Here is a 27,113-nt window from a genome sequence, read left to right as displayed (position 1 = left end):
CTTGGTCAAAATCAGTCAACAATGTCATGCAGGCAGTTGGAGTAGTAAAGTGTTTCTCTTCCTTTGCAAACAGATGATAGTAAAATTGAAATAACATTTTTCATGGCTTCCTGCATTGGCTGCTTACGTGGAACGCCTGTGTGTGGGATGGGGGCTCTCAGTGCCTGTGGGTTTTGTACAAAAAAATCCTTGTGGTCAGAGGAGAACAGCATGAGGGCAGAGTGTGAGTGGGGTTTTCTTCATGTTAGATGACAGTAGGTTTTCCACTACTTCTTAACCATGTTTGATTGCCTTTTTTACTTTTTGTAAGAAATAGGACTAGGATAGTGTAATGTTCTGTATTGGCTACTCCATGACTGGAGTCCTGAAGCCAATTTTAAATATGATACGGATGTTGCCAGGAATAGAAACCTCTCCTAGGAAATGAATGTCACTCCTCATCAAGAGTCAATACAGCAAGTGTACCATGAGTTTTGGTTTCACAACAGCAAATCGAGTCACCACAACTAGCATATTCAGAAACTTGTTGCCTAGAAATAAATGCACTTAACAAGGAGAGGCTTAGGGGAGATCCCCTCTACAGCTTCTAGATATAATGAGAAATATTAACATGAAAATGCGTTAATCATTCAGCTATGAAGAGATGGGTGCTCTTTTCTGAGGGTTAGATTATTCCAGAAATGTCAGTTCTGGACCAGTCATAATAGGAAAACAACAAAGATACCCAGGAATCCACTGAGAGTAACATTCATCCTTTAGCTAGCTTAATCTTTAGGAATCTTGTCATGTAAGTCAATGATGTTAGCTTTAATTTATATCCCATCATATTTATTATATTTGAGAGAAGGAGTAGCAGCCCCATGCGACACCACCCTCACTAAATCCAGTACATCCTGTTCTAGTCTTTAATCTTTTCAAGGTGAGGTCACACTTTTTAAAACTACCCTCTAGATCTGAGAGTTACAGCTTTGGCTTCTGCCCCATCTGACAGCTCTCAGGGAGAAATTCCCTATTCCAGGCAAATGCAGCTCTGCTTGTCTGCAACTCTTCCTCTGTTCTTGGGCATGTTGAGCATACAGCCTGCTGAAGGCTGGGAAGCAGCAATTTAGACTGTTTCCGTTGCCTGACATCAGTGTTGTGAACACCAACGTCTTGCTTCTTCTGGTCTAATGTGGAAGAAAATGCACTGGAAACTACAGGGGAGGACATCTAATATTGCATGAATTCTTTTACCTCATGAACAGCAACGTCAGTAGGATCACAGAATTGCAGAATGTTAGGAGTTGGAAGGGACCTCTGGAGATCATCTAGTCCAACCCCTCTGCTAGAGCAGATTTCCCTACAGCAGATTACACAGGAACATGTCGAGGCAGGTTTTTAATGTCTCCAGGGATGGAGACGCCACAACCTCCCTGGGCAGTTTGTTCCAGGGCTCTGTTACCCTCAGAGTAAAGAAGTATTTTCTCATATTCAAGCTAAATCTCCTGTGTGCCAGTTTGTAACCATTACCCCTTGTTCTGTCATTGTACACCATTGAGAAGAGTCTGACCCCATCCTCCTGACACTCACCTTTTAGGTATTTATAACCATAGATGAGATCCCCCCTCAGCCTCCTTTTCCCTAAGCTAAACAGACCCAGCTCTCTCAGCCTTTCTTTATAGGGCAGATTTTCCACTCTGCTAATCATCTCGATGGCCCTATGCTCGACTCCCTCCAGTAGTTCCTTGTCCTTCTTGAACTGGTGAGCCCAGAACTGCACACAGTACTCCAGGTGAGGCCTCACCAGGGCAGAGTAGAGGGGTAGGATAACCTCCTTCAATCTGCTGGCCGCACTCTTCTTAATGCACCTCAGGATGGAATTGGCCCTCCTGGCTGCCAGGCCACGTTGTTGGCTCATGGTGAGACTGTTGTTCACCATGACTCCCAGGTCTTTTTCCCCAGAGCTGCTTTCCAGCAGTTCACCTGTACTAGTGCATAGGGTTGCTTTTCCCCAGGTGGAGTACTCTACACTTGCTGTTATTGAACTTCATGAGGTTTTTCCCTCCCAGCTCTCCAACCTGTCCAGGTCACACTGAATGACAGAGCAGCCTTCTGGTGTGTCAGCCACCCCTCCTAGTTTTGTATCATCATTGAACTTGGTAATGGTACACTCTATCCCTTTGTTCAGGTCATTGATGAATATATTTGATTGGACTGGACCCATTACAGACCCCTGGGGGATCTCACTAGTCACAGGCCTCCAGCTGGACTCAGCCACACTGACCACAACTATCTGGGCTCTTTCCTTCAGCCAGTTCCCAATCCATCTCACTACCCAATCATCCAATCCACACTTTTCCAGTTTGATTGTGAGGGTGCCATACGGAGACAGTGTCAAAAGCCTTGCTGAGGATGGTTGGGAAGCCTTCTGTCAGTGGGCAGAAGAGGCCTCTTTCTTTTAAAGACAAAGCTTCCAAGAGTTAAAAACACCACTGCTCTGGCTTCATAGTATTATAGAATGGTTTGGGTTGGAAGAGACCTCAAAGAAGATATAGTTCCAACCCCCCTACTTGGGCCCATTAGACCAGTTTGCTCAAACCTTTGCCAAGAGCTGTACTTGGCCTCTCTTGCTGAGCTCTTTCTTCCATGTGAATCATCTGAGGGGTCTCCTGTGGAGCTGAATTCTGAGCAACAAACTTGGGTTCAGTAATTAAGCCTTGAACTTTGTGCTGCAAAAATATTTCAGTGATGAATAATAAAGAGGAAGAATATTTTCATATACAAGAGACACTGACTGCTTGGCTGGAAGTAGTTGTAGGATGTGATCCAAACCCATTTAATGTCAATGGCTGTCTTTCTGTTCAGTTCAGTGAAGCTGACATACAGGGGGCTTTGTTATTATTCATCCTTATTAGTCAAGTTTAGTAGGGCAATGCCTAAGGGAGAGTGTAGGATGGCTCTCCTCTATTGTGCAGGCACAACCGAGGCCCTCTGGACAGCAGAGAGCTTATGCTCTTGATAGAGCAGACACAAGAGTAGATCAACTAGTAGTAGAGCAACTAACTACCCACCCACAGATTGGGAAGGGGCGACAAGAGAGAGGGAAGGAAAAATTAAAAGCTTGCAATCTGGTATGGAATAAAAGAGGTGGCAAGAGAAGAAACCCATCATTGTTGATATTCCCATGTGATGACTTGTGAGTGGTTTGCCTTGGCAGTTGCTGGCCAATTCCCCTTGTCTTTGTATCTCAGACTCACTACACATGCATTCAGTAACTTTTCCATGGTCTTGCCAGAACAAGTTATCTGGGGTCCTAAACATCTGATACCGATCTCATCAGCTTTGAAGGGTTTATATACCTCTAAGTTAAGCATGTGCTGAAGTGCTCTTGCTAGTCTGATGTCAGATCCTCGGTACGTGAGCCTGGAAGAGCATTGTAGCCTGAAAGTAATTTGTACTAACTATGCTCTGGGAAGAGACAGAAAGCCTTTTTGATTGGTGTAGCAAATCTGGAATATACCACAAACACCAAATTAATCTCATTTGAAAGCTTTGAATTAAATTTGTTTACTGTAATGGAACCTCCCACAGTTCTCCACCTTCGTTTTGTTTCCTGGTGTATTTTCATTTGGAAAAGCTGCAGCATGAATGTGTTCTCTGTGCTTGGCTGGATCACAATACTGCTACATTTTTTGGTATTATCAATAAAAAGGAAAGCCACAAGATTGTTAGCTTTTCTCCCTTGTCCCTTTAGATTGCCTTGAACGCATTCCTGTTTAGGTATTAACCAAAACCTACTAACTTCCCTGTTTCTTATCCTTTCAGCTTCTTCTAATGCAATGACTCAGCAGCTACAGGATGAATTTGACAGTAGTGTGGAGAATGCAGAAGCTTGGATGAAGGCCATCCAAGAGAGACTGAAGATCAATGACAACACCAAGGGACCTCGATCTGCCCTAGAAGCCAGACTGAGAGAGTCTGAGGTAAGGGAAAAGTGATCCAGGGGTTCAGAGGTGGCAGTCACTCCTGCAATTTTAACAGCAGTTATTGCTGTGAGCTCTGAAGTTTTCCATTAAGAAATTCCAGCTGCCCCTGCTTGCTGGAATACTGATCCTGAGTGGATGAGTTTACATCAGTATTCCTTCTAATTTTTACATCTGCAAAATGTTTACAGATCGTGTAGAAAAAGAAGATGGCAATTTGATATCACAGGCTTCCAAGCTTTTCAGATTGATTTGGAAGACTAGCAGCAGGTTTGGCAGGTTAAAATGTTTACACTTTCCTATGAGCATGCTCCAACCTGAAACATCTGAGCTGCTGAATGCAGTTACCAGACAGTTGATTTACAGAAGTCCAGCATATAGTATGAGAGAATCAGACCATGTTAAGTGTTCCACCTCCTCCAGGACTTGGGCACTGAAAGAGGAAGACTGCAGTGTCCTAGTAATGGGTTGTTCCCTTTGTCCTTTTCCATAAGCCCTAACTATAAGAGGGTTTACAGGTCATCCTTATAATCTGTCTAATTAAAAGGTAAATGTTTTCATTTTTTTCTGGTTTTACTTAATCTCTTGTATAACTCTCCTCACAGAGATCCCACTGCAGATTGTGCCTACTCTCTTACTGTGATTTTGTGTTCATTAACTTCAATTTCATTAGATGTTATCTTGTTCTTGTAATCTCAGAGATCGAAACACTCCTGTTTGTCCCATTTCTACCATCCATGATTAGAGGGAGTGGTGGTATTTCTATGATTAACATTGAAATTATTTTAATACTTGGATTACCTTAAATTCCAATTAGTCTGTTCTTTACATTAAATGGCCAAATCTTTCCCGTCACTATTTACCCAGAAGTCTTCCTTTTCGTGTGTTTACTCTTATTTCAACTGCCTCTTCTGAAGTTTAATAACTCCAAAAAAGACATTGCAGGCTTACATGGAGGTAGTTTACATGATGGTACAGCAATGTCTTCAGCCTTTTTCCTTAGCTGTGGCTCATTAGAGGCTGGATCTTGCCTCTGGCGTAACACAGAGGCTGTTCACAGGGTGATGGATGATGGTTAGACTTGGATGTCAGTTATGAAAATCTGAAGTATTTCCTCCTCGATTTATTTCTGCCCTTAAATTATTTTCATCTTTTGGTTTTGTCTGGACAACTATGATATGTACAGTCTCAAAAACATGCTAGAAACACAGGAACTTGAGCAGGGAGAGTGGTAGTTTGACAAAGGGGTTCATTCCTGGCAGAGGTAACAAGACAAAAGGTTTAAGGTGTTGTGGTGACTTAATATGTCCTGAGCAGAAGCCTGTTGGCTTCTGTGGGCTTGGAGGAGGTCTATAACATGCAAAAAATCATGTTAGAAGATTTTTTTCAATTCAGATGTTGAAAATTAATAATCCTAAATAATAACAAGTGTCTGTTCTCTCTTCCTGTGTGTACCTTATCCACCCCCTGCTCCCTCATCCTCCCTCCTTTCTGGGCCTGGCTTCCCTATCCAGCTCATGATGTGCTCACTGCCTCACCTTTTGGCTGTTTTCAAATCCAAGATCATTTTTCAGTTCCTTTTTTGCATCTGTCTTGCCTTTTTTTTTTTTTTGGATGGCAGTAATTTAAAAAACAGATTTGAAAAAGAAAAATGCCTGTCACTGCTTTCTCTCTGTTGTTTGTTTCATTTGCTGGAAAAATGTCAGACTTAGAATATAGCTTTACTCTTAACATTTCCCCATTGACTGATAGCTATGGCTTTGTTTTTCTTTCCCTGCCCTACCCTTTGCCCTGCTTTCCTGGATTCTTTTAATCATACTTTTCACAGTAGATAATGCACCCATACACCTGCTTGTACGTCACCTGCAGATGTGCTGTGTACTTGCCAAAAGAACAGTCTTTTCCCAGCGTGCAAGACTGGAATTCCAAAGGCCTGTGATTTAGTCTCACCTTTGCAATAACTGACTTGATTTTTTGAACAAACCCCATGGGTTTAATCTTTCCACAAGTAGTTGCTGATTTTGAACTTCTCAGTGTTTTCAAAGCCTTGTCCTTCAAACTTGAGGACCTGCAGTTTACTAGGAGTTTGTGGAAGAACAGTAAGTAAAGCTAATCTGATGGTGTCAGAAATTTGGATGAAGTGATGCTGAAAGCAGATAGCCAAATCAGGACATAATTAACCTGTCACATTTCACAGAAATTGTGCTGATTTTCCATCTCTGGGTAGAGAAAGAGAATCTACTTAAAATTAGATGGCTAAACTTTCAGTCCCTGGCTTTCCAGTTTGTGTAAGATACACCATTTTACTAATGCATAGTTTAGCAATTTAGAGTCAAAGCAAAAGTTGGTAGCAGGCAGAAAATTCCACTAGTTAATTTCTCTTGGCTTGTGTTCTGAGCCAACTTTTATTTGCAATAGGAAGTCTTTTTAATATGTTTCATGGTTTCTTATAGGAGAGCTTAAAATTGAGATGTTGCAGTGTAGCCTGTGAAGATTGCCTTTACACTCTTTGGCAGGTTGGGGAGAACAACTGGTGTGTGGCAACACAGTGCTGGAACTTTATAACTGCAATTGAAACACAGCTGCAGATATTTGATAGAAGATGGTCTGGGTTTTGTTGCTAACTTAAAATGTTTTTCAATTGCTACATGGATTTCAATTCAGTCTTTAAGATGTTTAATAACAAACAAATGTGAAGAGAAGTTCCCCTGTTCAGGGGAGGCTTTACAGCAAGGACTTTGTGATTCCTCAGCAAAACCAAAGTTTAAATGGCACAGTTAGAGTTGCCTTGTTTTCATGCTTTCAGTCTCATTTGTTTTTCTCATAGAAAATACGTGCATTGGAACCAGAAGGCAGCTTGAAAATTGACTTGATTCATGTGAAGGCAGATGCTGCTCTTCGCAGCATTGGTGAGGATAAGAAGCACGAGGTACTATCTAAACTGAAAGACATTAAAGCCTTGTGGGAAGAGACAGCTATATACATTACTCATTGTCACAGGTAAGACAAACGTACCCAGAAGAAGAACTGCTATTTGGTGTGTTGAGGCAGTTGTCTCATCCAGTGCTTTCATAAAGTGCTTCTTGCCTTTCTTTGCAGCACGGATTGTAGATGGCAATCTACACCGCTAATCCCAGTCTCATGAGCATGTGGAGGACTGTGTGAGGAGAGAGGGTCCATGGGACCTCAGTGCTCTCTGCTTTCACAGCCAGCCCACATCATGGTCTTGAACGATGAATTTGGCCAGGCATAGGGACCTTATATGGGATATATCCTCCCCAGAGCGGGGAGGACATGGGAAGTGAATCTGGGCCCTCTCAAATCAGACCAGCTTAAAATTGCTGAGAACTTTTCCCTTTGCTTTGAAGGCCTTTTGAGCTTGCCAGTCTCAACTGCTCCCATCATAATTTCATCTAACCCATCCCTCTTGCTCTCCCCAACAGCCGTCTTGAGTGGGTCTGGCTGCACTGGAGTGAGTACCTGAAAGCCCAAGATGAGTTTTATGCCTGGATTCACAACATGAAGGTGACCTTGGAGCCTGACATCGAGTTACAGCTTGGCTTAAAGGAGAAGCAGTGGCAGCTAAGCCACGCTCAGGTTCTGCTGAATGATGTCTTACATCAGTCAGTCCTGCTGGAAAGGCTGCTAGAGGAAGCTGCTTCCTTGTTCAGCAGGATAGGTGACCCCAGTGTTGATGATGAAGTTCAGGAGAAAATGAGACTGGAATATGAAGGAATCAGAGAAGAAGCTCAGGTATGCCTATAAAGAGTGGGAGGTGTTCAGATTTCACCAACATACAGTATTGTTTGCTATCTGCTTCTTGAGTGATGAGGCTTAGCTGGTAGGACTGCAAAAAGAAAACAGAGCTGAGGACCCTTGTTCTTTCAGTCAGTGAGTGGACTGTTTGAAACAGTCATTGTGTCCCAAGGTAAAGCTGTTACTTGAGACGTTATTACACTGTGCTTGATAGTATGTTGTAAAGTAACTGCAAGCTGCTTGCTGTGACCTGGGCAATATTGGTTTATGTCATCTTTGTATAAAGTTTTAATTGTTCCTCATCTTTCAGCATATTAGAGATACTTGTATAACCAGATGCAAAGTACACATTCCCAGAGCCAGGGAATATTACATGCATGCGCCATTGTTGGAGGAAGTAGCATTAGTCCAGATTCAGAGATACATTCCCTGCCTGCAGAACTGGGAAACATGTAGGTGGGAGCCAGCTGTGGCCCAACACAGAGCTCAACTAGCCACAGATACTAATTCTTGCCTGATGCTAATTTTCTAGCTTGAACAGTTGTTAGATAGGCTGGTATAAGACATCCAAGTTCATCTTTCAGTGCCAGTGATTTCCTTTACCCTATTACTGGGTATAGATTTCAGATGAAGTTCATACTTTTCACTTCTGAAACTCAGGTGAAGACAGGATTGGACTATGTGGCATGGCTGGGGGGCAGACATCTGCAGGTATGCAGCAGAAATCAGTTTCTTACTAGCCTGTATCAATAGAAATACTCAAAGGGATATTTGCAATATATATAGACACATCTGTCCCAAGCATATAGAGAATAAAATTTAGTCTTTGTCTCACAGGGGCTTCCAGGAATTCCATAGGCTGGAATTAACTGGTGCAAATACAAATAATTTTCATTATATCTGCTCCACTATCTGCCTCTGTCATAACCTTGTCTTCTCTTTATTCCCACACCTAAACTCCAGCCCTGAACAGGACCCTGACAGTGATGTATGCTCCCCCCCCGCATGCTGTCATACAAAGTTAGCTTCAGATCACATTGGAAGAACAGTAACATTAGGATGCTCATGCCATTGCTCTGTTTGCTCTACAGATACTTTTTCTGTTTAAAAAAAACCCGTGCCAAAACTCTAAAAAAATCTTCGAGCTGGCACCTTTCACAAGCATGAAATTCAGATATTTTTAGCCATAAAGATGCCACTGCTGCTAATAAGTCAGAGCATATTTGGCAATTCTGTAACTGCAGCTGCTGCAGAGAGGCTGTGAAGTCTGTAAAAAGACTTGTGCCTAAACATTGACTATTTGTTTTTAAAGGTAGATCTCTTCATTACAATGAAACTGGATTAATTAATAAGAAGGTTTCTGGGAATTCAGGTGTTGTCTATCTAGATTGCCATTTAAGATTCTCATTCACCCATTTCTAACCAAGATTTCTCTTTGGTTTTGAAGCAGAAAACATTTGTTAACTATTTTAATAAAGCAGTTCTTTCAAACAAGTCATCTGGATACCCAAAGCCAGAACATGAGCCCTCTGAGACTGGTTTTACATAATGTAATTTCTTTGTCTTGGATATGTACTGGTGTAAATGAGATCAGGAAGTTGCTCATAGTACTTAGATAAAAGATTTCTTTATGTCTCCAGCCAACTGAGATGCTAGAAAAAACTTTTCTTTGGCATTGGCCACAAATACCACATTTCATAGAAGGATAGAGTGAGAAAATCCAGCACTTCCAGGAGCTATGAAAAAAAGAAGGGTGTTGGGAAGTCTTGGATTTAGTAACCGAAATAAATACAGAGCTTATTAGCTAATGCCAAGGTTACAGACATCTTGGGAGTCATACTGGAAAGTATAACACTAGTTAGGGAAATCCTGCCACCTCTTCCAATGGGAAGGGGGAATGAATGAAAGAGACACAGGAGTTGTAAGGGGATTGCTCCAGCCTCTCGCATGATAAGAGGCCAGGCTAAATGTGACTTGCAGATGCCAGCTGAATGCCTGAGCTGCCTGCCAGAGGAGGCTCACTGGTGTTTGTAGATTACACTTGTGTTTGAAAAGCATTTTTAGATCCTGTGCAGTTGTCCAGCTCTATCAGAAGGCAAGCTCTTGGACAGCGTTTCTTAAATGGTTTGCCTGTGACATTGTTTCCCTGGTATGAGCAAATGGTGGAGTTGTTTCTTTTCTTTCTTGGTGCTAACATGTGTCCTTATTCCCAAATTTTAAAAGCATGTCATTTTCTTTTATTTACATTGACAGGGATATTTTTAGATGTGGCAGCCATTTCCTATGTGCTTTCCTTTGCCTACTAAATCGACAATATGCAGAGCTAGATAGTTGTGGGTCTTAGCATAAATGATGACTGAGGAGGGTGAAAAAAGTTATGATATATGCAGTGTATAGAGTATGTCTGTGCACAAAAAACTAATTTCACTCCATGTTTTCTCTGTTAAGTGAAACCTAGATATTTATAATGCCTTCCCATATGTACCCTAGACCTAAGACTAAAAGCATCAGGAAGGACTACAGGAGCTTTCTGGACTCCACTTGAGATGCCACAGAAGGATTTAAAGCAGGGGAATTTGTGCTATAGATTGCCTTCCAGAGGAGGCTTTGTTTTCCTTTGCTGACCATAACGGGAGCTTAGGGGAGAGGGTTTCCTACACCTCCATCCACCCTCCTTGAGTACCAGGGGTACTTGAGGGCTGGGCGTATCCTGCGCAGGCACATCTCTTCCTCTGTGGCCGGTGGCAAACCCATTGTTTTCCTGTCGGTGCTCTCACTCTTTCCAGGGCTGTGTCCTTGCTTAATGTCTCCTCACATTAACCAAGTGCATGTGGGGATGGAGTTTAGCATCGTCCTGTTCTCTGAACAGCTAACCTAACAGATGCAAATGATACCGTGCTTTCCGTCGTTAGAAAGCTTCCCTGCCTAACCTCGGGGTTGGGGGGACACGCACGGGGCTGAGCCAGCTTTTTGGAAGCCTTTTGTTTGACAGCTAGTGCAGTCTGTCCAGATCATGGCATCTCTTCCTTGACCTCTTAGGCCAACAGGAGTATCCAAACTGTGTGCTTCTTTGTTGATTGAGTAGCCAGGCCAGGAATGGGTTATTTCATTTTCCTTTATAACTCGCTATATATTAGCTTAAGTCTTTTTCCTTTTAATAATAGCTCCGCTTTGTGGCAGTGTGGAAAACAGCAACTGGTGTGATGCCACCAGGAGAGTGGCGGGAGCTTTGTGCTGCACCATGGGCATAACCTATCCCAAAGGTGAAGTGCAAAGTCTCAGAGTGACCACCACCCTACATCACATGGGAGATCTCATGCTGACTGATGCTCATGCCACTCTTCTGCTGGCCTGGAGAAAGGCTGACAGGACCGGCCATTGCACACTGCCACCTCAAGCAGGCTGATGGATGTGGGGACATGCCCAGAGATTCAAAAGACAAGGGAAACACAGAGAGGACTTCAAAACTGCTCATCATAGCAGTTATCACCCTGCTCTCTGTGGACGGCAGCTGAAATCAAGCTCTGCTCAGAGACACGGGATGTGCCCCATATTACACAAAATGAAACTCAGCCCATTGTCTGTGACAGAAAAGCCTTCCAAGGGTGCTGCAAGCACTAAATGGATTCCACAAGAAACCCATTTTTTTCTAAGGTAACTATGGTGTACCTCAGTTGTTCTCTATGCCAACTGATAAAGGGAAATAAAAGAAAACCAGTCTGATTTTGTAGGAAATAATACTTAGGCTGGATATGAAACAACATAGCGGCATAGTGAAACAACAAAAATGGGCTTCCTTGTGATTTGTGTAAATTTCCCTCAGCAGGTCTAAACTTCAGGTGGCAAACAAGGGTAGTCGGAGCAAATGTGACCTTGCCTTGTTCTGAGGGGTGCCAGACTGGATTGGTGGGGAGCAACTCATAATGTGCAGGCCCTTGTAGCATAAGGGATTGTTGGTTATAGGATACAAACACAGTAACTCCGCAAGTGAAGTCTGCATCCTATAGGCTTAAATTTGCTTCCAGGGTCTGCAGTACCACCATATGATAGTATGTGATCTTCTAATTGAGTAAGTATGAAAGTTCCTGGGCTATATAATTTCTAGGGATACATTGAAGTTGATGATCACTTTCTGTACACTTTGAAAAAATTTGCATGCCCATAGCACAGTCTCTCATAGTCTCATTTTGACAAATAGGCAAATTCAATCTGTTACTGCTCATCTTTCTGATTAACCAGTGTGAGGAACATAATTGTTTGTATCCCAGAGTCAAAACCAGGAAGAATCTTCTGTCTCTTTTCTCTTTCTAATGAGAGGATAAGTAGTTTTGGGAAGGGGAAGCTAGAAATTCACCTAGAAGGAACTTACAGTTTGCCTCTGTGAAGATCAACCATGCAGCGGGTGCCTGCAGCATGACCCAGATGGGGACAAGCCTTTTTTGTGACCTGTTTCTTGAGGGTAACTGTGAGTTCCTGTGGAGGCCAACTGCTATTGGAGCTTAGGGAAAGGGACTCTTGTTTATAAATTCTGGGTTAGTGTGAATAAAAAAGAGCCAGATAAGCACTGTCCTCACAGCTTCTGTTGTTTCTTGTTACAGCGCAGAGTGAACCTGCTTGAAAAGATAACCAAGGAACATGAGCTGTACAGCACTAACGTCAACCAGTTTCAATTATGGCTGAATGGTGTGAGAGAAAGATTAAACTGCTGCCTTGGAGAAGCAACCAAGTCTTCGGCACAGGACAAGTTAAAGACACTGAAGGTCCTGAAACAATAGAATTCTAACAAGGATCTAGGATTGTTTGTGTTCTTTATGCCTGTATATGTTTCTCAAACCACACAAGGGAAAAGAATTGCATTTTAAAAAAATATGGTAGTAATTGTAACATAGGCTAGAGGAGAACGGTTGTCAGGTCCTAAAACTATTAGTTTTAGTTGGTTCTCCCAACTGTAGCAGAAGTCACAGGCCAGTCTGGTTTATATTTTTTTAAAGCCTGATCTCCTAAAGTTATGTGATTCTTTGAGAATCTTACCTTTAAATTGATGTATTTGGTAAATATATTTCAAATAGAGCCTGAAGGCTCACAGGTTTTGAGAGTTTAGACCTGGTGATAAGAATACCAGTTTTGAGAACAGTATCCAATATTTTGATGACACTGCTTAAACTCTTTAAATCCCTCAGAGATCTGACTTAGTATTTCTCAGTGCCTGTAGCTCCTGTTTTCTTTGTCAGGGACCTCAGGTGACAAGCACTTAGGAAAAACAAGCCAATATTTTCAGAATCATGGCAGTTAATATTACTCAGAATGCAGTCAAATTACCAACCCTGGCTTCTTTTTGAAAAAGGTCATACTTTGAAAAAAGAAGTGAAGACCAAAGTATGTACAATCAGGTCTTTTTTTCCTACTGCTTTCAGCTTTTTCCCTAACTTACCATTCCTGCAGCTAATCTTTATTTGATGTCTTTCTGCAGGAAATTGCAAAAAAAATTAGGAACGGTGGAAAGAAATGGAAGTACCTTGAACATCAGTGTGCAGAGGTGATTCAGAATACCTCCCCACTTGGAGCTCACAGACTGAAGGATGAACTCGAAGAGCTAAGAAAAGCCTTGGAGAAGCTGAAACTGCTGAGTAGTGAGGAGGAGGAGAGATTGCTTAAGATCCAACAGTCAGAAAGTGCTTACAAGTTCCAAGCCACACAATTAAAAGCAGATATCCAGGACTTCAGACAAGATCTAGAGAGACTAGAAAATGACCTGGACTCTGGGGAAAAGGAAAGCACCGAAGATGGATTTGTAACTCTGTGGAGAAAATGCAATGTAAGTTGTTACCCTTTCTATGCCTAACACCAGCAGCGCCAAGTAAAGTCTTATATTAAACATGCACAGCCACATCCAACAGGTGCCTGTCCCATTGGTTAAAGCTGATAAGGAGAATATGAGTGTGTATGGAACAAACTGGGGAAAATCTGAATAGCAACAGTGGAATCAACTATTCCGACCTGTACCTCACTCTGAACAGAGGGAGCAAGATTGGAGGATGTGCTGGGAGTTTGTGTCTTGAGTTCAAACAGACCGTATGCAGAAAAAGCACAATGCAGAGCAAATAACACAATTTGTTCTATTTAAAAAGAAACAGAAACAAATCATGCTTTTCTGTATATACAAACACACACCCACATATATACATACAAATAGATGTATTTCTCTGATACTTGGTGAGACCATTTCTATACTATATCCTTAATCCATATAGGGTGGAGGATACCCATCTACCATCAAACACATCTTTGTTCCTAAAAAGTCCCAAGTTTATGGTAATTTAGTATCTACACCAAAATCAATCTGTTGCAAAAATGAGTGGAAAACATTTGTCATACATGCAGTAGGTAAGAATTTTTACCACTCATTTCTGCTTGAGGGATGGTTTCGCATTTATTATCTCTTCCCAAAATGCCTTTCATCACTGCTTGTATGTCTAGGACCCAGCAGGACTAGCTGGAAAAAGTATATGCAAAAAGGATCCACAAAATACAGTCTGGTTCAATCAAGCTACATTTGCATATTTTGTTGATGGTTTTGTTGGTTTTGTTTCCCTAGGATTCTCTAGAAGTGTATTTACATCACCCTAGAATTAACATTCCGTATATATGAGTCTCTGAGAAATCTCTGTTCTTGCAAACAGATGCAGTTAAGACTGCTCCAAAAATGCATCTCATGTTATATACTGCAATCTGTGAACTGAAACTAGGACCTGTTTGTGATTCACTGTGTTCAAACTGAGCCCTTCAGGTCAGATACAGAGGCTGGGCAGTGTGAGGAAAGGAGAGGCTGCAGGAGCAAAACTCTTCCTGAGAATTTCTGCCTTAGCAAAGTCCATATTCCTTACAACCAGGAAAAAAGGCAGCAGAAGGGGGACTTGTGATTACCCTGAGAAACAGCCTTTTTGTTTGATTTCATGTGCCAGACATGTCCCCACTTATATAAGGTGTGATCTGTTCATTGTTTTTATGATTAAGGCAACAAGAGCAGCTCTGGCTGCAGAAGAGCCCAAGGTTGAGAGGCTGAAGGCTCAGCTTAAGGAACTGCTACGGTTTTCCCAAGATGTGCAGCCACATGCTGAGAGTGTTGTCTCTACAATACAGCTGTATCAAAGGTAGTGGGAAATCTGATTATGCCAGAGGGTGTGGGCAGAATTTTCTCTCAGGCGCTGAAGAGATTGACAAGAGCCTAAGGAAAAAAAAAAAAAGTGATATGCTATCTGATTGTAGGTGACAAGAAAGAAAATAAAAGGCTTTTGCTAATTACATCTGTGTCCACATTTCAGTAAGCCTGTGATTTTAGCCATTCACTAGGAGCTGTAGGCTGCTGGCCATTTTCAAGCAATGATCTTGCATCATTACTGTTGTGTGTGGATTGAAGACAATTAGATTGTTGGCAGGTAATTTGATCTTTGTAGCATTTTATAATAATAATTTATGTATTTTGCTTGCCTTGCATGACAGCAACTAGAAAATCAGGACAGGAGCTGTAGTAGTAAACGGTTCAGTAGAATTAATGACCCTTCCTTGTTGAGTTTGTTGTGGTGACTCACCAGCCTTAGCAATTATTTGGCAGAGTTTACTCCCTTTCTCCTGGCAGCATGTATGCATGATTCCTGTTTTCAACTTGCCTTGGTTTGGAAACTCTGAAAGTTTAGCCTCTCCCCAGACTTCAGTGTTTCCGTTTCCAGGCTGTCTGGAATCAGGAAGTAAAGAAGCTGCAGCAAATTTTGCAAACTGGAAGAAAGGCTCTCTTTTTTTTTAAGGAAAAAGAAAGGTCAGTTTTTCACTGTATCCAAGCTTATTTTCCTCTGTCTGGTGCACACTATGCTGCCCTGCTGGAAGGGTTATAGGTCATTAAGGGAAAGGCTTTCAGTTTAAAAACTAACAAGTAAACGATGTCGAAAGAGAGACAGAGAAGGCAGGGGACTTGCCTCTGAGTAGAAAATGGCAGCTGCTCTTTTGCCAGCTTCTCTCCAAAGCTTCTTTGCAAAGTCTGGCAGCTTCGTGCTGAGCCTGGCAGGGGCAGCAGAGCAAATGGAAAAGGACATGTAATGTCAGAACTTACATTTGCAGAACTTTTGGCCTGTAAGCTTGCCTTTGTTTAGCTCCGTAATGTCTCAGTGACACAAGTAAGAATATTGTAACTGTTTTTATAGAAAGGCAGTATTAATTTTGATTGGCATTGCTCTTGCCTGCATGTCTTGTGAATTTGCAAGGAAGTGTTCCCATGTGAATGTACAGTTTGGGCTGCATTCTGCCGTATCGAATAGGATTCTGCAAACCGGGAGTTCAGGAAAGCTGAGAAAAACAGGAGGCAACTGCCTGGGGTGTGTCACTTCTGGGCCGTGTTACTCAGCTGTATTTTGGATAAGCCTTTATAAGAGGAGCCTGGATATTTAATGAATTGTGGTTTCTTTTTTTTTTTTTTAATATATATACACACATATATATAGTTGTACATGTATGTGTATACATATTTATAAATACAGTTTCACCAGAATCCCCTACATTTATTAATATAAATACAAGTGGTTCAACAACACTTAAAAATATATATATCTGAATAAAATATGTCTTTTTGTCTTTTTATAGGTAACTTAGGGTGATCAAAGACTTCTTAATGTACTTTTTTTAGAGGAACAAAGACTCAGTAATATGTACAACTGCAGTTAAATTCTAGACGGTCTTGTCTTGTTCCTCCCATCAGTCAGTGAGGCTTCTCTGATAATATAAATTGTTGAATATTGCTGGTAATAGCAGCCAAGAAAGGTCATGTGCAAAGGGAGAGTGCTAGCTCCTAGAAAGACAAAGTAATACCTGATACACAGCTGCACAAGAGACAAATGTGTCTTAAGGCATCTAAATAAAGTTTTGATGGATGTCTCTGACTGACAAAGCAGCTGTGAGTATGCAACACCAGGCTCAGACAGTAAGAAGCACTGAGGCTTTTGTTGGAAACCGTTAACACACGAGTGTTGAGTTAATTCATGCCTTGATGAATAGAATGTTTGGACTTGGATTTCTTTGTAATCCTTCTCTCGGCTGTCACTTTATCCTCACAGTGTTAGAGGCAAGACATCTAAAATGAGCAGTGATACAGAAATCCAACTGACAAGACTCTTCCAAAATCCCCTTCAAGATTTTGAGCAGTGGAAGCCATCAGTCCAGATGCTCCTGGAGGCTTCGGAGCCAGCATTGGCTCACATTGAGGTACCAAACCTGTTACTAAGTTTGGAAACTAAGACTTGGTTTGTGTTTGCCCAGAGTATGGCAGCAGCTGCCTGCATGCAGCTGCCGGACAGTGCCATTCCAGTATGGCAGGAAATCCCACAGCACAGAGATCACTACTTAACTCTAGTGGTAGCAGAAGGTCTTATTTTCTGCCCTTCATTCAGACAACTGAATAGGTTGAATTCAAATGTTAGATGTCTTTAACAATGATGATAATGTTGTCTAGCTTTAGCCCAAGTCTCTCTGGTCAGGAAGTCTGTGGACTCTGTTAAGAACTGTGTAGTAACGTAGTTGTAGGATTAAAATGCATGATTTCTGCATGTGCCCAGGAAAGTGGTCATTATTTTGTCATCCTTGTGATCTCCAGAATAAATGTGTCTGTGAACAGGGATGGAGTTTATCAAGCTGTCCTTTCTGTTGGTTGTTTAGGCCTCTCCTCTGCACAGACAACTCTTTCCATATTACAGCTTTCCTCTTTTCTGTTCATAAAATGGATGCAGTCCTGGTGCTTCTAACATTATCAGGAAGACTTTTCCTTTAACTGGGCACTGTCCAGGTACCTTCTGTTACCCCTTGTCAGCCCAGCATGCTGTTTTTACCTGACTTTGTCATACTGCTTTGGTTGTGTGACTTGTATGAGAATAATAGTTACATGATTTTTATTTTGATGTGATTTCACTGGAAGAATTTTTCTCCTTTAGGCTGCTCTAGTTGAAAGCTCCCAATTCAAAGAGAAGTTAATGACTTTACAGCTGAAGAAAGATTTGCTAAACAATATCCTTGGTGAAGAAAAAGCAAAGTCTTTCCTGCAAGAAGTAGCTGAAGCTTCAAAGGAGAGAGAAATTCTACACAAAAGTCTGCTGCAATGCAAAAGCAAACTCCAGGTGAGCTTCAAAGCCCATATACAGTCTTTGCCTGTGACAATGATCAATCTTTTACTAAGCCAGTTTTATAGATACAAATTTAGCACTAACCAGCTGTGCCCAATCCCTTTCTGAAGGTCAATCAAATATGCAAATATATTTGTGGTCTGTTGCATAGTGTAGCTTTGGTGTTTTCAATGTGAAGCGGATATTGAGAAAAGATAATACCATGGGATATTTGTTGACTGCTGGATTTTTTTTCTGCTTCTTTCTCCATCTAGAATTTGATATCGCAACATAAAGACTTTGACGCTGGTTTCGCACCTTTGCAGAAGAAATTATCTGCCATCCAAGCCAAATTAGAACTAGAGAAGGAACCACGGCCTGACCTCTTGGGTAAAAAGACACAACTCCAGAGGCTCCAGGTACATTACAGTAATGTTTAACCATGATATCCTCAGTTAATTGTGATACTGTCTGTTCTTATTTTTTACCATTAGGAATTCAGTACCTTGTCCCCTCAATTGGATTTTGCATTAGATAAATTCATGTAGTCTGGTTTATAGCATGGAATAAATTAAATTGAAACAATGCAGCTGAAGGGCTAGTAAACTCAGCTTGAGGGAAGGGGCAAGCAACTGGAAGCCATTGGTGCCACACCTTCTTGGGCTACTTTTATTGCTGAGAATATATCCTGATTTTTTCCCACTGGGAGTGAAACTGCATAAGATAACCTGAACCAATCTACCTGCCTTCAAAAGCAGGGAGTTCCCATTGTCCCGCCTCCTTCTGAATCCCTCCTTTCCTGCCCGTCACCTTGTCAGAGCCTTGACGTGCTGGGTTTACCCCAAGGGCTGATTCAGCTGGCCAAGATTAAAAAAAATAATAAAATCAACAGAATAGTATGATTGTTTTGCACTTGGTTAATGTTTCACACTGGTTCAGCAAAGGGTCCAACATGCAGTAGGAGAGCCTGCTCAAGGCATGCAGTGGGACTACATAGCTTGGGGAGGGGAGAGAAGAGTAGGAGAAGAGAGAGAGGGGGGAATAAGACTCTTCCTTTTGCCATGGTGAGCTACAGTGATTCAGCTATACAATGCCACTTCACCTTGGGTGACCCACAGGGGTATTACCACTATAGTTCTTGTAATACTTAGCTGATTGTACTGTGTCTCCTCTGGCAGCTTCTCAGCAGCTTACCTTTGTAAACAACTGGTAACATGTAAGGACATACAACCATTTCTTTTGGAAACATTTACTTCTAAATATCAAAACTATTTATTTTCTTAATGACAGCGAGTGTGCCTGGTTTTTATGGTTTTTTTTTGTCCTCACACTGTCAAAGGAAGCTATATTTAGTATATGTTTTGTGGAGGTCCATGCCATATCTAGCACATGTATGGAATCTGTATTTTCCTCTGCAGATGATCCAGGATGACTTGGCAGAGCTTTGGATTCAAATGGAGGATGTAGAGAAGCTTGTTCAGTCAAATACCACACACAGGCATGAAATGAACCAACTTTCATCCGATTCTCAGGCCCTGAAGAGGTCATTAGAGGTAATGTAAGGAAGAACTTTTAGTTGTCTGAGAAGTTGTCAGTTGCCACTATTTAAAATTTTTTAAATAATCTTTGAGCATATGAAATTATATACTTTGAGTGACAGATTTTTTCATTTCAGGGGAAGAAAGAACTGAATTCTTATGACTTTGATAACTCCCCCAGGATTCTCTAAGTATTTGTAATGTGATTTCCCTTCGGTATAGGATACTGTTCATGCAGATTTTATATCTGTATAAATTATTTCTGGAGCAGGTCTGAGATTTCTGACCAAAATTCCCCATAGTTATATTATCATGGAGGTGCTTGAACTTCTTCACAGGTTCCTGTGTAGTGTTTTGGCTTTTTACAGTGTTTTGTTTTGGTTTTTTATAGCTTTGTAACCTAAAAGTTAATAAAAGAGAAGTGTTGCAATTGTATAAGTATTTGTTTTGACCTGAGGCATTTTGTAACTTGTAAACACAGCTATAAAAGGACCTTTCAAAGCAGTTTCAGAGGAAGAGTTCATAAAATTACCTTACTCATGCAGTTCACCATAAAAATACATATGATAAAGTCTTACCCTAATATGCACTGTGGAATTCTAGATTCATTCTCAATATCGCTGAACTGGATTTTTACCAGAAGTTTGTAGAGTCATTTCTGATTCAGGGAGTGTAAGTTTTATTTAATTTTGACTGAGGTATAAAAAACGCAAACATATTTATTGTTTCCGCTGAAAAGGAAGGGAGCTTGTTCTAGTGCTTAATGCCCCCCCATGTGGTTGAATTCAGGCCTGCAGAAGCTTGAGATTGTGTTTTATTCCTCTGATGCTGAAGGACAAAGTCTTTTGTGTCTCATTAAGATCTGGGGTTTTTTTCCTTTTTGCCCATGAGATTCTGTTCCAGTAGTTACAGTGTTAGATCCATTAATGAAACCACTTTTTTTCTGTATTTATTTGCTGACATATTTTTGTCATTTGTAGATGATGATACAGCAGAGTGAAGAGCATGTTCAGAAGCACTGGGCATATCATGACAAACTATCTGACCTCCAGCAGTGGATCACAGCAACCACGGAGAAGATTGACTCCTACCAGGGTGCTGATGGAGAGCAGAACACCAAGGGCAGGGTGGCAGACCTTGAGGTGAAAAAAGCATCTTAGTGTATTATGTTATCTATTCACTTTGTAAAATTCGGACATTAAAGGCAGGGGGTTTCTAGTGAGGGTTTCCTGGCTGGGGAGAGGAATGATGGTTTGTTCCTTCTGGAATAACTGTTGGTTGCTGCTGCTTCCTCCCTGCTTTGTCATCTGCTGTGGGATGTAGAACTAGAGAAAGACAAGAACAGTGAGAAATGACTAAGAACTGTGGAACTGAATAAATAGGTGGTTTTAACAATAGCTGTTCCTGCCGGGATGATCTCTCTGGACAGTACCTACCTTTGTATTTATTCATCAGTACATTGACCATTATTATCCTATTAGCTAACCTTATACTGTGTTGAACTGAACTGTTCCACAGCTGCTAGCTTCTCCCAGTGTAGCAGTGTTTTGCATGCTAGATTCTTCACTCTGACAGGTCAGGTCAGCTGGCAGCTTTTGCCTTCATACGGGAAACCAAAATATCTCATGGGAAGACTATAGAAGGGGTGAATTGACAGCTTGTGCCCTTTGCATTTTGCCATCAGTTCTTTGACCTATGTTGGCTTTTTGCAAGAATCCACAGTATATTTTTTTTCCCGCTAGGTATGTTCTAGCTAGTGCCAACAGAACCAGCATAGTCCTGGACTGAACATGGCCTTCAGTCTGACATAGCCTCTGCTTTACCCAGGATACCTAGAAGTAACTGTAAGGGCTGTACGTTTCAGAGATGGCTAGCTGAGTTTCCAGATAAGGAGATCCAGCTGCACCTTGTGGAAGCTCATGGCCAGCTGGTCATGGAGAATTCTTCCCCAGAGGAGATTGCCCGTGTCCAGGCAGAGCTGGATCAGCTGAAGAAGTCATGGAGATCACTGAAGGAGATGGCAAAAGGGTAAGTATTTATGTACATCTTACTTGTGTCCCTTCAAGGGGATGCTCTTTACTGCTCTATGACCAGGCACGTTTCATGCTTTATGCTCTGTGCTGTAAAAATGAACAGCTATGTTACAATTCAAGGAGCAAGATGAGATTTTATTTAAAAAATTGTAAACTGGAAATTGATACTTTCAAGAAAACCATTTTAGAGGATTCAGGGACCACATTAGTCTATGAAGGTGCCTTTACCTCACACTTGGAGTAGACAGTGTCTCCTTAGGACCTGGCTCACCTTCGTACTGGCAGTCTATGTCAGAGGAGATAGAACATAGACTGAGTGACTCTTGCTGTTTTGCCTCTCCTTCCTGCTCTCCTTGCTGTCTGATCTGAAGGTGTCTCCAAGGAGACTATGTCTGCACTGGGATTTGTGCCTTTTGTAAACCTGCAAGAGAATAAACAGAGCTAGAATCCTCTCTTGGCTGGCAAATGTAGACTTAATTTATGTTGCCTTCACTGTGCAATGTGAAAATGCTGCTCCTATTCGCTAGTCTGTATTAAAAATTAATACTGTGGTGCATGTGTGAGTATATTCATACATAGTGTCAAAACAGGCATAAAAATGGAATTTCTGTATTGAGGAAGGTTTGATTATAGTGCGTGCTGCTACCATGTAGTAGGATGTTAAAAGTAGTATTTTTTAGGGTCCCTCACTCTACTGAATAAAAGAAAACAAAACACTTGGAAATGTTAGAACTAGAGGATTGGTGCTGCTTTGAGACACTTCTGTCTTGATCTTATTTTGTTAAAAAGATACTATAAAGAATTTGAATAGTAGTAGTGCTATTAATAGTAATAATAGTATAAAAATAGTAATGCTATTTCATCAGAGGTATCCCCCATAACCCCTGTCAAAATGTGGATTTCTCATTATTAGATATTTCACTGCACTGATGTCTCTGGTTTTGTGCTTTAAGTCTTCTCGAACAGTGGCAGTTAAACAGACCAGTAGCTGATAAGAAGAAGAAAATGGCATTTGTGGACAGCAGACAGATATCTGGATCTAGCTTCCATCTTTTAGATGTAGATCCCAAGCATAAGCAGGTGAGAATTCTGTATCTGCCTTCATAACAGCTCCACAGTTTTATTGGCTTTATCTGGTATTATGGGTTACAAAGTTGGAGGTTAAGATATTGCAATCAGGCCTTCAGAGGAAACATCTGACAAAACAGTAAGGGCATTTTTGTTCCTATTATTCTGTAACCTAGGAGAGGATAGAAGGTCAAAATACAAGCAGCCGCTTGAAGCTCCTACGCAACTTTGAAGAGTGGTTACAAGGAGAAAACACCAAACTGACCAAAATTCTTGCTGTGACTTCATCTTCTACCGAGGAAATTAAGGCGCGCCAGAGCAAACTGGAGGTTAGTTTTCAGAGGATGAAACTGGAGGCAAATATTGCAATAAGTGCAAATTGTTGCAGAATTTAAAAAACAAACAAACAAAAACCAACAAAAAACCAACACAAGCCAAAACCAAAAACCCAAAAGTCATTCACTACACTCTCTGATTTAGGAGATTCTAGATTAGATGAAGCTCAGAAATTTAAGACAAATATTTAATCCCTTTTACTAAGAAAGGTGTGCCAGAGCAGAAGTGGTAGAAAAGAAGGGAGCAGTGTGGCATCTAGATGTTAGACTGGGCATCTCCAGTGTGGTATGGAAAAGGTGTTCATTAAAAGAAGCTGACTAAAATCAGTGTCTGGTATTTGACCTTACTCTTTCTGTTGAATATAGCCAGATACAATGGCAATGGGTGCTGTAAGAAATTAAACAAACAGAAGTATCCAAGGCTACAGCAGTTCAGCATATAAGTAGATCCTTTTGTATTATTTCAGGCCAAAAAAGTGTTCCCAAAATAAAGCACTGTTTCAGAGTACCTAGTAGTTTGATTTAGTACTACTGCACTTTCAAATGCTAGATTGAAAAAGTGGAGCCTTCTTCACTTCTGAGTTGTTGCTGACCTTGTATTTGCCTGCAGGAACTGCAGTCTCGTGTGCCTGATGGTCAGCATATTTTTGAGGACCTTCTTCATCTTCATGCTGTAATTGGAAATTCTGAAGATCTGGAGGATCTGCGTTACCAATGGATGCTCTACAAATCTAAACTGAAAGAGTCCATGAGTTCACCGGTATGTTCCAGCACTCCATTCACAGCTGGGGTTCTCTGCCATCTCTCTTAGGTTGCTTCACATTGCTAGTCATAGTTCAACAGTACCTATGTGTGTGTCTGCTTAAAGAAAACCTCCCGTAGTAAGTGCCATCAAACACAGAACAAGCTCAGCCATATATTTATAACTATAGGCACGAATATTCTTGTATTAAAATAAGAGTTGTGTGCTGTCTTTGTCCCTCTGTAAGTGGTGTGCAGAATGCTTCTCAAAATGGAAGGTTCAAAACAGAATGACAATTGGCTGCTGTCAAAGACATACACAGCTGGGGACAAAGATGTCTTGTGTGTGTGAATATTTTACATATACAACTAGTTCTGGGCACATGGATTTCTAGTTTTTTGCACTTTCTCCATACATTCTCTATTGAGATGATTTTTTTACCAATTCCTTAAGTAAGAATATATTTACTGTTCATTATTAATGTCTCCTACTGAGAGACAGTGATCAGCACAGCCGCTGACTAAATGGACTCAGAAAGTAACTGCACAGAAGGACCTAGTCCGTTGTGAAACTGTCTTTCTGGGCTAAGGATTTTGAATTAAATAAAGAGGACGGTTTTTAATGCAAGAATGAAATTATTAAAGTTACCAAGTTGATTAAGGATGCCAGAATTCATTCACATAACACAAGTAAATAATATTTTTCTAGATTAATTACTTAAACTATGTGTTCAACTTCAAGATACTTTAATCAGAGGATTAGACTTTGCAGGTGTGCATTAGGTACTTTCTGTATGGAAGTGCTTTGACAGGTATCTGAACTTGAGCACCTAAAATATGAGGTACCTGAAAACTTTCTGCTTTAGGTAACTTTGTCTTCAAATCCAAAGCTTCATTAGAATACAAATAATTTAAAGTCCCTGAAAGGTAAGTGTGACTTCTGTTAATAAATAAAATATTTATAAGAATTATTTGCCATTGACTGTAGTGAGTTTACCAAAATCTTGTGTAAGCATAAATATAGTCAGTAGGTGTCAGTAAAGTCCAAGCTATTGCTCAGAGAACTCTTACCTGATTCAAATGGTCAAAAACCTGAAATTATTTCGGCTTTCTGCCTAACGTGTGTTAAAACGGTCATTAAAAAAAAAATAAAAATCTCCTGCTGGTTCACTCTATCCAGCTGATCACGAATTTGAAAGAAAGATCCCCTGTGAGGTGAATACCCATTTATAGGCTCCACTGGGTTCTTAAGTTTATGCTTGAAATTTTTTCTATTTTTTTTTTTTTTTCGTGTGTGTTGCTTTGTTGTGTTTTGTTTTGTTTTTTCTCTTTTAAACGAAGTTCTGAATCTTTGGAAGAACCAGACAAATTCAGAAAGATAGGGCAGTTTCCCATCACTAGGCTAAAATAGTCTTTGACCAGACATTTTGCAGAAAATTATTTTAAATTGAACTTTCCTAAGTTTTTTTATATTAATTTGATTATTAAGAGACTCTCTTAAACAAAAAAAAATTCCAAACAACAAAACAACAACAAGAAACCCAGACCAAACCAAAACCAAAAAAACCCAAACCACACACAAACAAACAAACACATTTATTTTCTCCAGATCTTAAAGGAAAAATATTGCAGAGATTTTACTCTCAAGCTATATTTACTGTATTTCGAGAAGGTACGTGTCCATCACCTGGAAGAGTAGGGGAAGTAATTTTTTATCTATATCTACTTGCTATATGAACTTAATAACTTTTTCAAAGCAGACCCCAAATTTCTCTCAAGTTTTAGGGGGCAAGTGCCTACCAAAATTTTGAAGATGGCACTTCTAATTCTTTAGACACTTGTGAAAAAATTGCTTTGGATCATTCAGCCCACCTTTTTTCTAACGCAGAAAAGCAGAGAAAGTCAAGAGATTTGTCTAATGCTATTAGACTAAATCCTTATTCTAAGCAGCAGAATTCCTCCTGTGAAGGATTTTCTTTGGAAGTGATGATAAAGAAAAGGAAGCCATACAGGAGAAGATAAGGAGACTTTTAAGAAAACAAAATGTGGCCAGTTTCTTATTAAGCCCAAGCAGCATTTCTGATCCAATGTTGATGAGGTCAGCGTGTTTTTCTGGTGACCTGAGCAGCACTGAACTGAGTCTTTTCTCTGTGTCACAATTGGCTTTGTTTATGTACACTGTTTCAACTTTACACTGTCATTTCATTTTCCCTTGTTTTCAGAAGGAATAGAGTAAGGCTTTATTTGCCCAGCACAAAGCAGACTGGATGAATGATGTGCTGCTGGAATATAATAACATGATAATCTTAAGCTAAATCAAAACCTTGATTTCTCCTGTTGCACCATCTCTTCAGAAGAGACCAACATTTGAAGGGTGCAGTACAGTGCACTTGTAGTATGGCCAGAGATCAAGCCTTCCTCATTCAGATGAGGTATTCCTCTGGTACTCAAGTGTGGAGTAGCATCTCCAATACCAACCAATTTAAGGTAGTTTTCACACATTCCCTTAATAGTTTTGGCTGCAGTTCAGCCTTCCCAAAAACACCTAAAGAATTTCTGTTCTTGTCTGTCTGGCTTAGGATTAATTGTTCAGTACTATCGGTCATCCAGTAAGGTCGCCAGAATTTTTCAGGCTGGAAGAACAATGGGACATTTTAATAGCAAGTGTAAAGGCAGCCAAATGTTTACTAGTGCTGCTTTTCTGTCAGGGTCTACAGGGATATTCCAGAAGACCCACCAAGGAATTCTCTGGTTTTGGGAGAGACTGTTTATAGGGGAAAACAAAACAAAAATCTTTAGGCATAAGCACTCTTCCACTGCACAATCAGATATAATTTTTTAATTAATCTGTACCCCCTGCCTTGGGGTAGTTGATAGTTATTCCTCCTTAATTTCTCTCAAGGAGACTAAAGTCCTCTGTTCATTTTCAAGGATACTGGAATAACATAGTGACAGGCAGCAAACATTTGCTGGCCTACAGCAAGAGCACGAATAAAGAAAACATTCTATAAGTTTTTAATAGCTACTGAACACAAAGAGAAACAGCTTGGGTAGGAAGAAATGAAGAACTGAAGTACCTTATAAGCATGAAGGAAACGGCTCCCATTAAACCATCAAGTGATTTGCAATTTCCCTTTGGCCAGTACAAGTGTGGCAGATACTTACACCTTGCTCAGTTCAGTGTGATTTTGCTGACTTCAGAGCATTCATTTTGTATTGAAACAGTGTTACTACAATGTGAATCCAAGTACTGTAAGCAGAGGTGTCTCTTTTTTCATTTAGGCTAAGGCTTCTATACGAAGAGGAGCCTGTGTTAATTTTTGATTGTTGAGCACCACTTAAGAGAACCAGAAAATAATGTTGATCCATTTTGGGTGCATCACTGTTCAGGCTGAGAGGAGAACCAAACCAATTGCAGAGTTCCTGGCTTTGCAATTTATTATAAATTCTGATTTAACACCTGAAGTGTGGCTAGAAATTAAGGAAAGATTAGGAAAAATATTAATATATGTTTTGAATATCCTTTCAAAACTGTGGTGAA

The 27,113-nt window shown here is 40.6% G+C and overlaps 1 protein-coding gene across 5 annotated transcripts in view; it reads left to right on the top strand.

Annotated features, from left to right (window-relative positions):
- Positions 1 to 27,113, top strand: part of SYNE3 (spectrin repeat containing nuclear envelope family member 3) — a 66,682-nt gene that overhangs the window by 21,271 nt on the left and 18,298 nt on the right. For 2 of the 5 annotated variants that reach the window (XM_051621942.1, XM_051621945.1), the window contains exons 2-16: positions 3,805 to 3,962; positions 6,790 to 6,962; positions 7,406 to 7,715; positions 12,317 to 12,478; positions 13,189 to 13,533; positions 14,733 to 14,869; positions 16,820 to 16,967; positions 17,690 to 17,872; positions 18,133 to 18,276; positions 19,276 to 19,410; positions 20,376 to 20,537; positions 21,260 to 21,423; positions 22,382 to 22,508; positions 22,673 to 22,825; positions 23,442 to 23,591. In XM_051621942.1, coding sequence (XP_051477902.1) covers positions 3,819 to 3,962; positions 6,790 to 6,962; positions 7,406 to 7,715; positions 12,317 to 12,478; positions 13,189 to 13,533; positions 14,733 to 14,869; positions 16,820 to 16,967; positions 17,690 to 17,872; positions 18,133 to 18,276; positions 19,276 to 19,410; positions 20,376 to 20,537; positions 21,260 to 21,423; positions 22,382 to 22,508; positions 22,673 to 22,825; positions 23,442 to 23,591 — 2,637 coding nt within the window. In that variant the 5' untranslated portion in view covers positions 3,805 to 3,818. Of the gene's footprint in view, positions 1 to 3,804; positions 3,963 to 6,789; positions 6,963 to 7,405; positions 7,716 to 12,316; positions 12,479 to 13,188; positions 13,534 to 14,732; positions 14,870 to 16,819; positions 16,968 to 17,689; positions 17,873 to 18,132; positions 18,277 to 19,275; positions 19,411 to 20,375; positions 20,538 to 21,137; positions 21,424 to 22,381; positions 22,509 to 22,672; positions 22,826 to 23,441; positions 23,592 to 24,438; positions 24,500 to 27,113 lie in introns of those variants that run through there. The other 3 variants (XM_051621944.1, XM_051621947.1, XM_051621946.1) reach the window with 3 other exon arrangements.

This window comes from Apus apus, chromosome 5 (genome assembly GCF_020740795.1).
Source record: "Apus apus isolate bApuApu2 chromosome 5, bApuApu2.pri.cur, whole genome shotgun sequence".
Lineage (NCBI taxonomy): Eukaryota > Metazoa > Chordata > Aves > Apodiformes > Apodidae > Apus > Apus apus.
The sequence above is the reverse complement of the archived record's forward strand: the minus strand, read 5'-3'. Positions and strand labels throughout refer to the sequence as shown.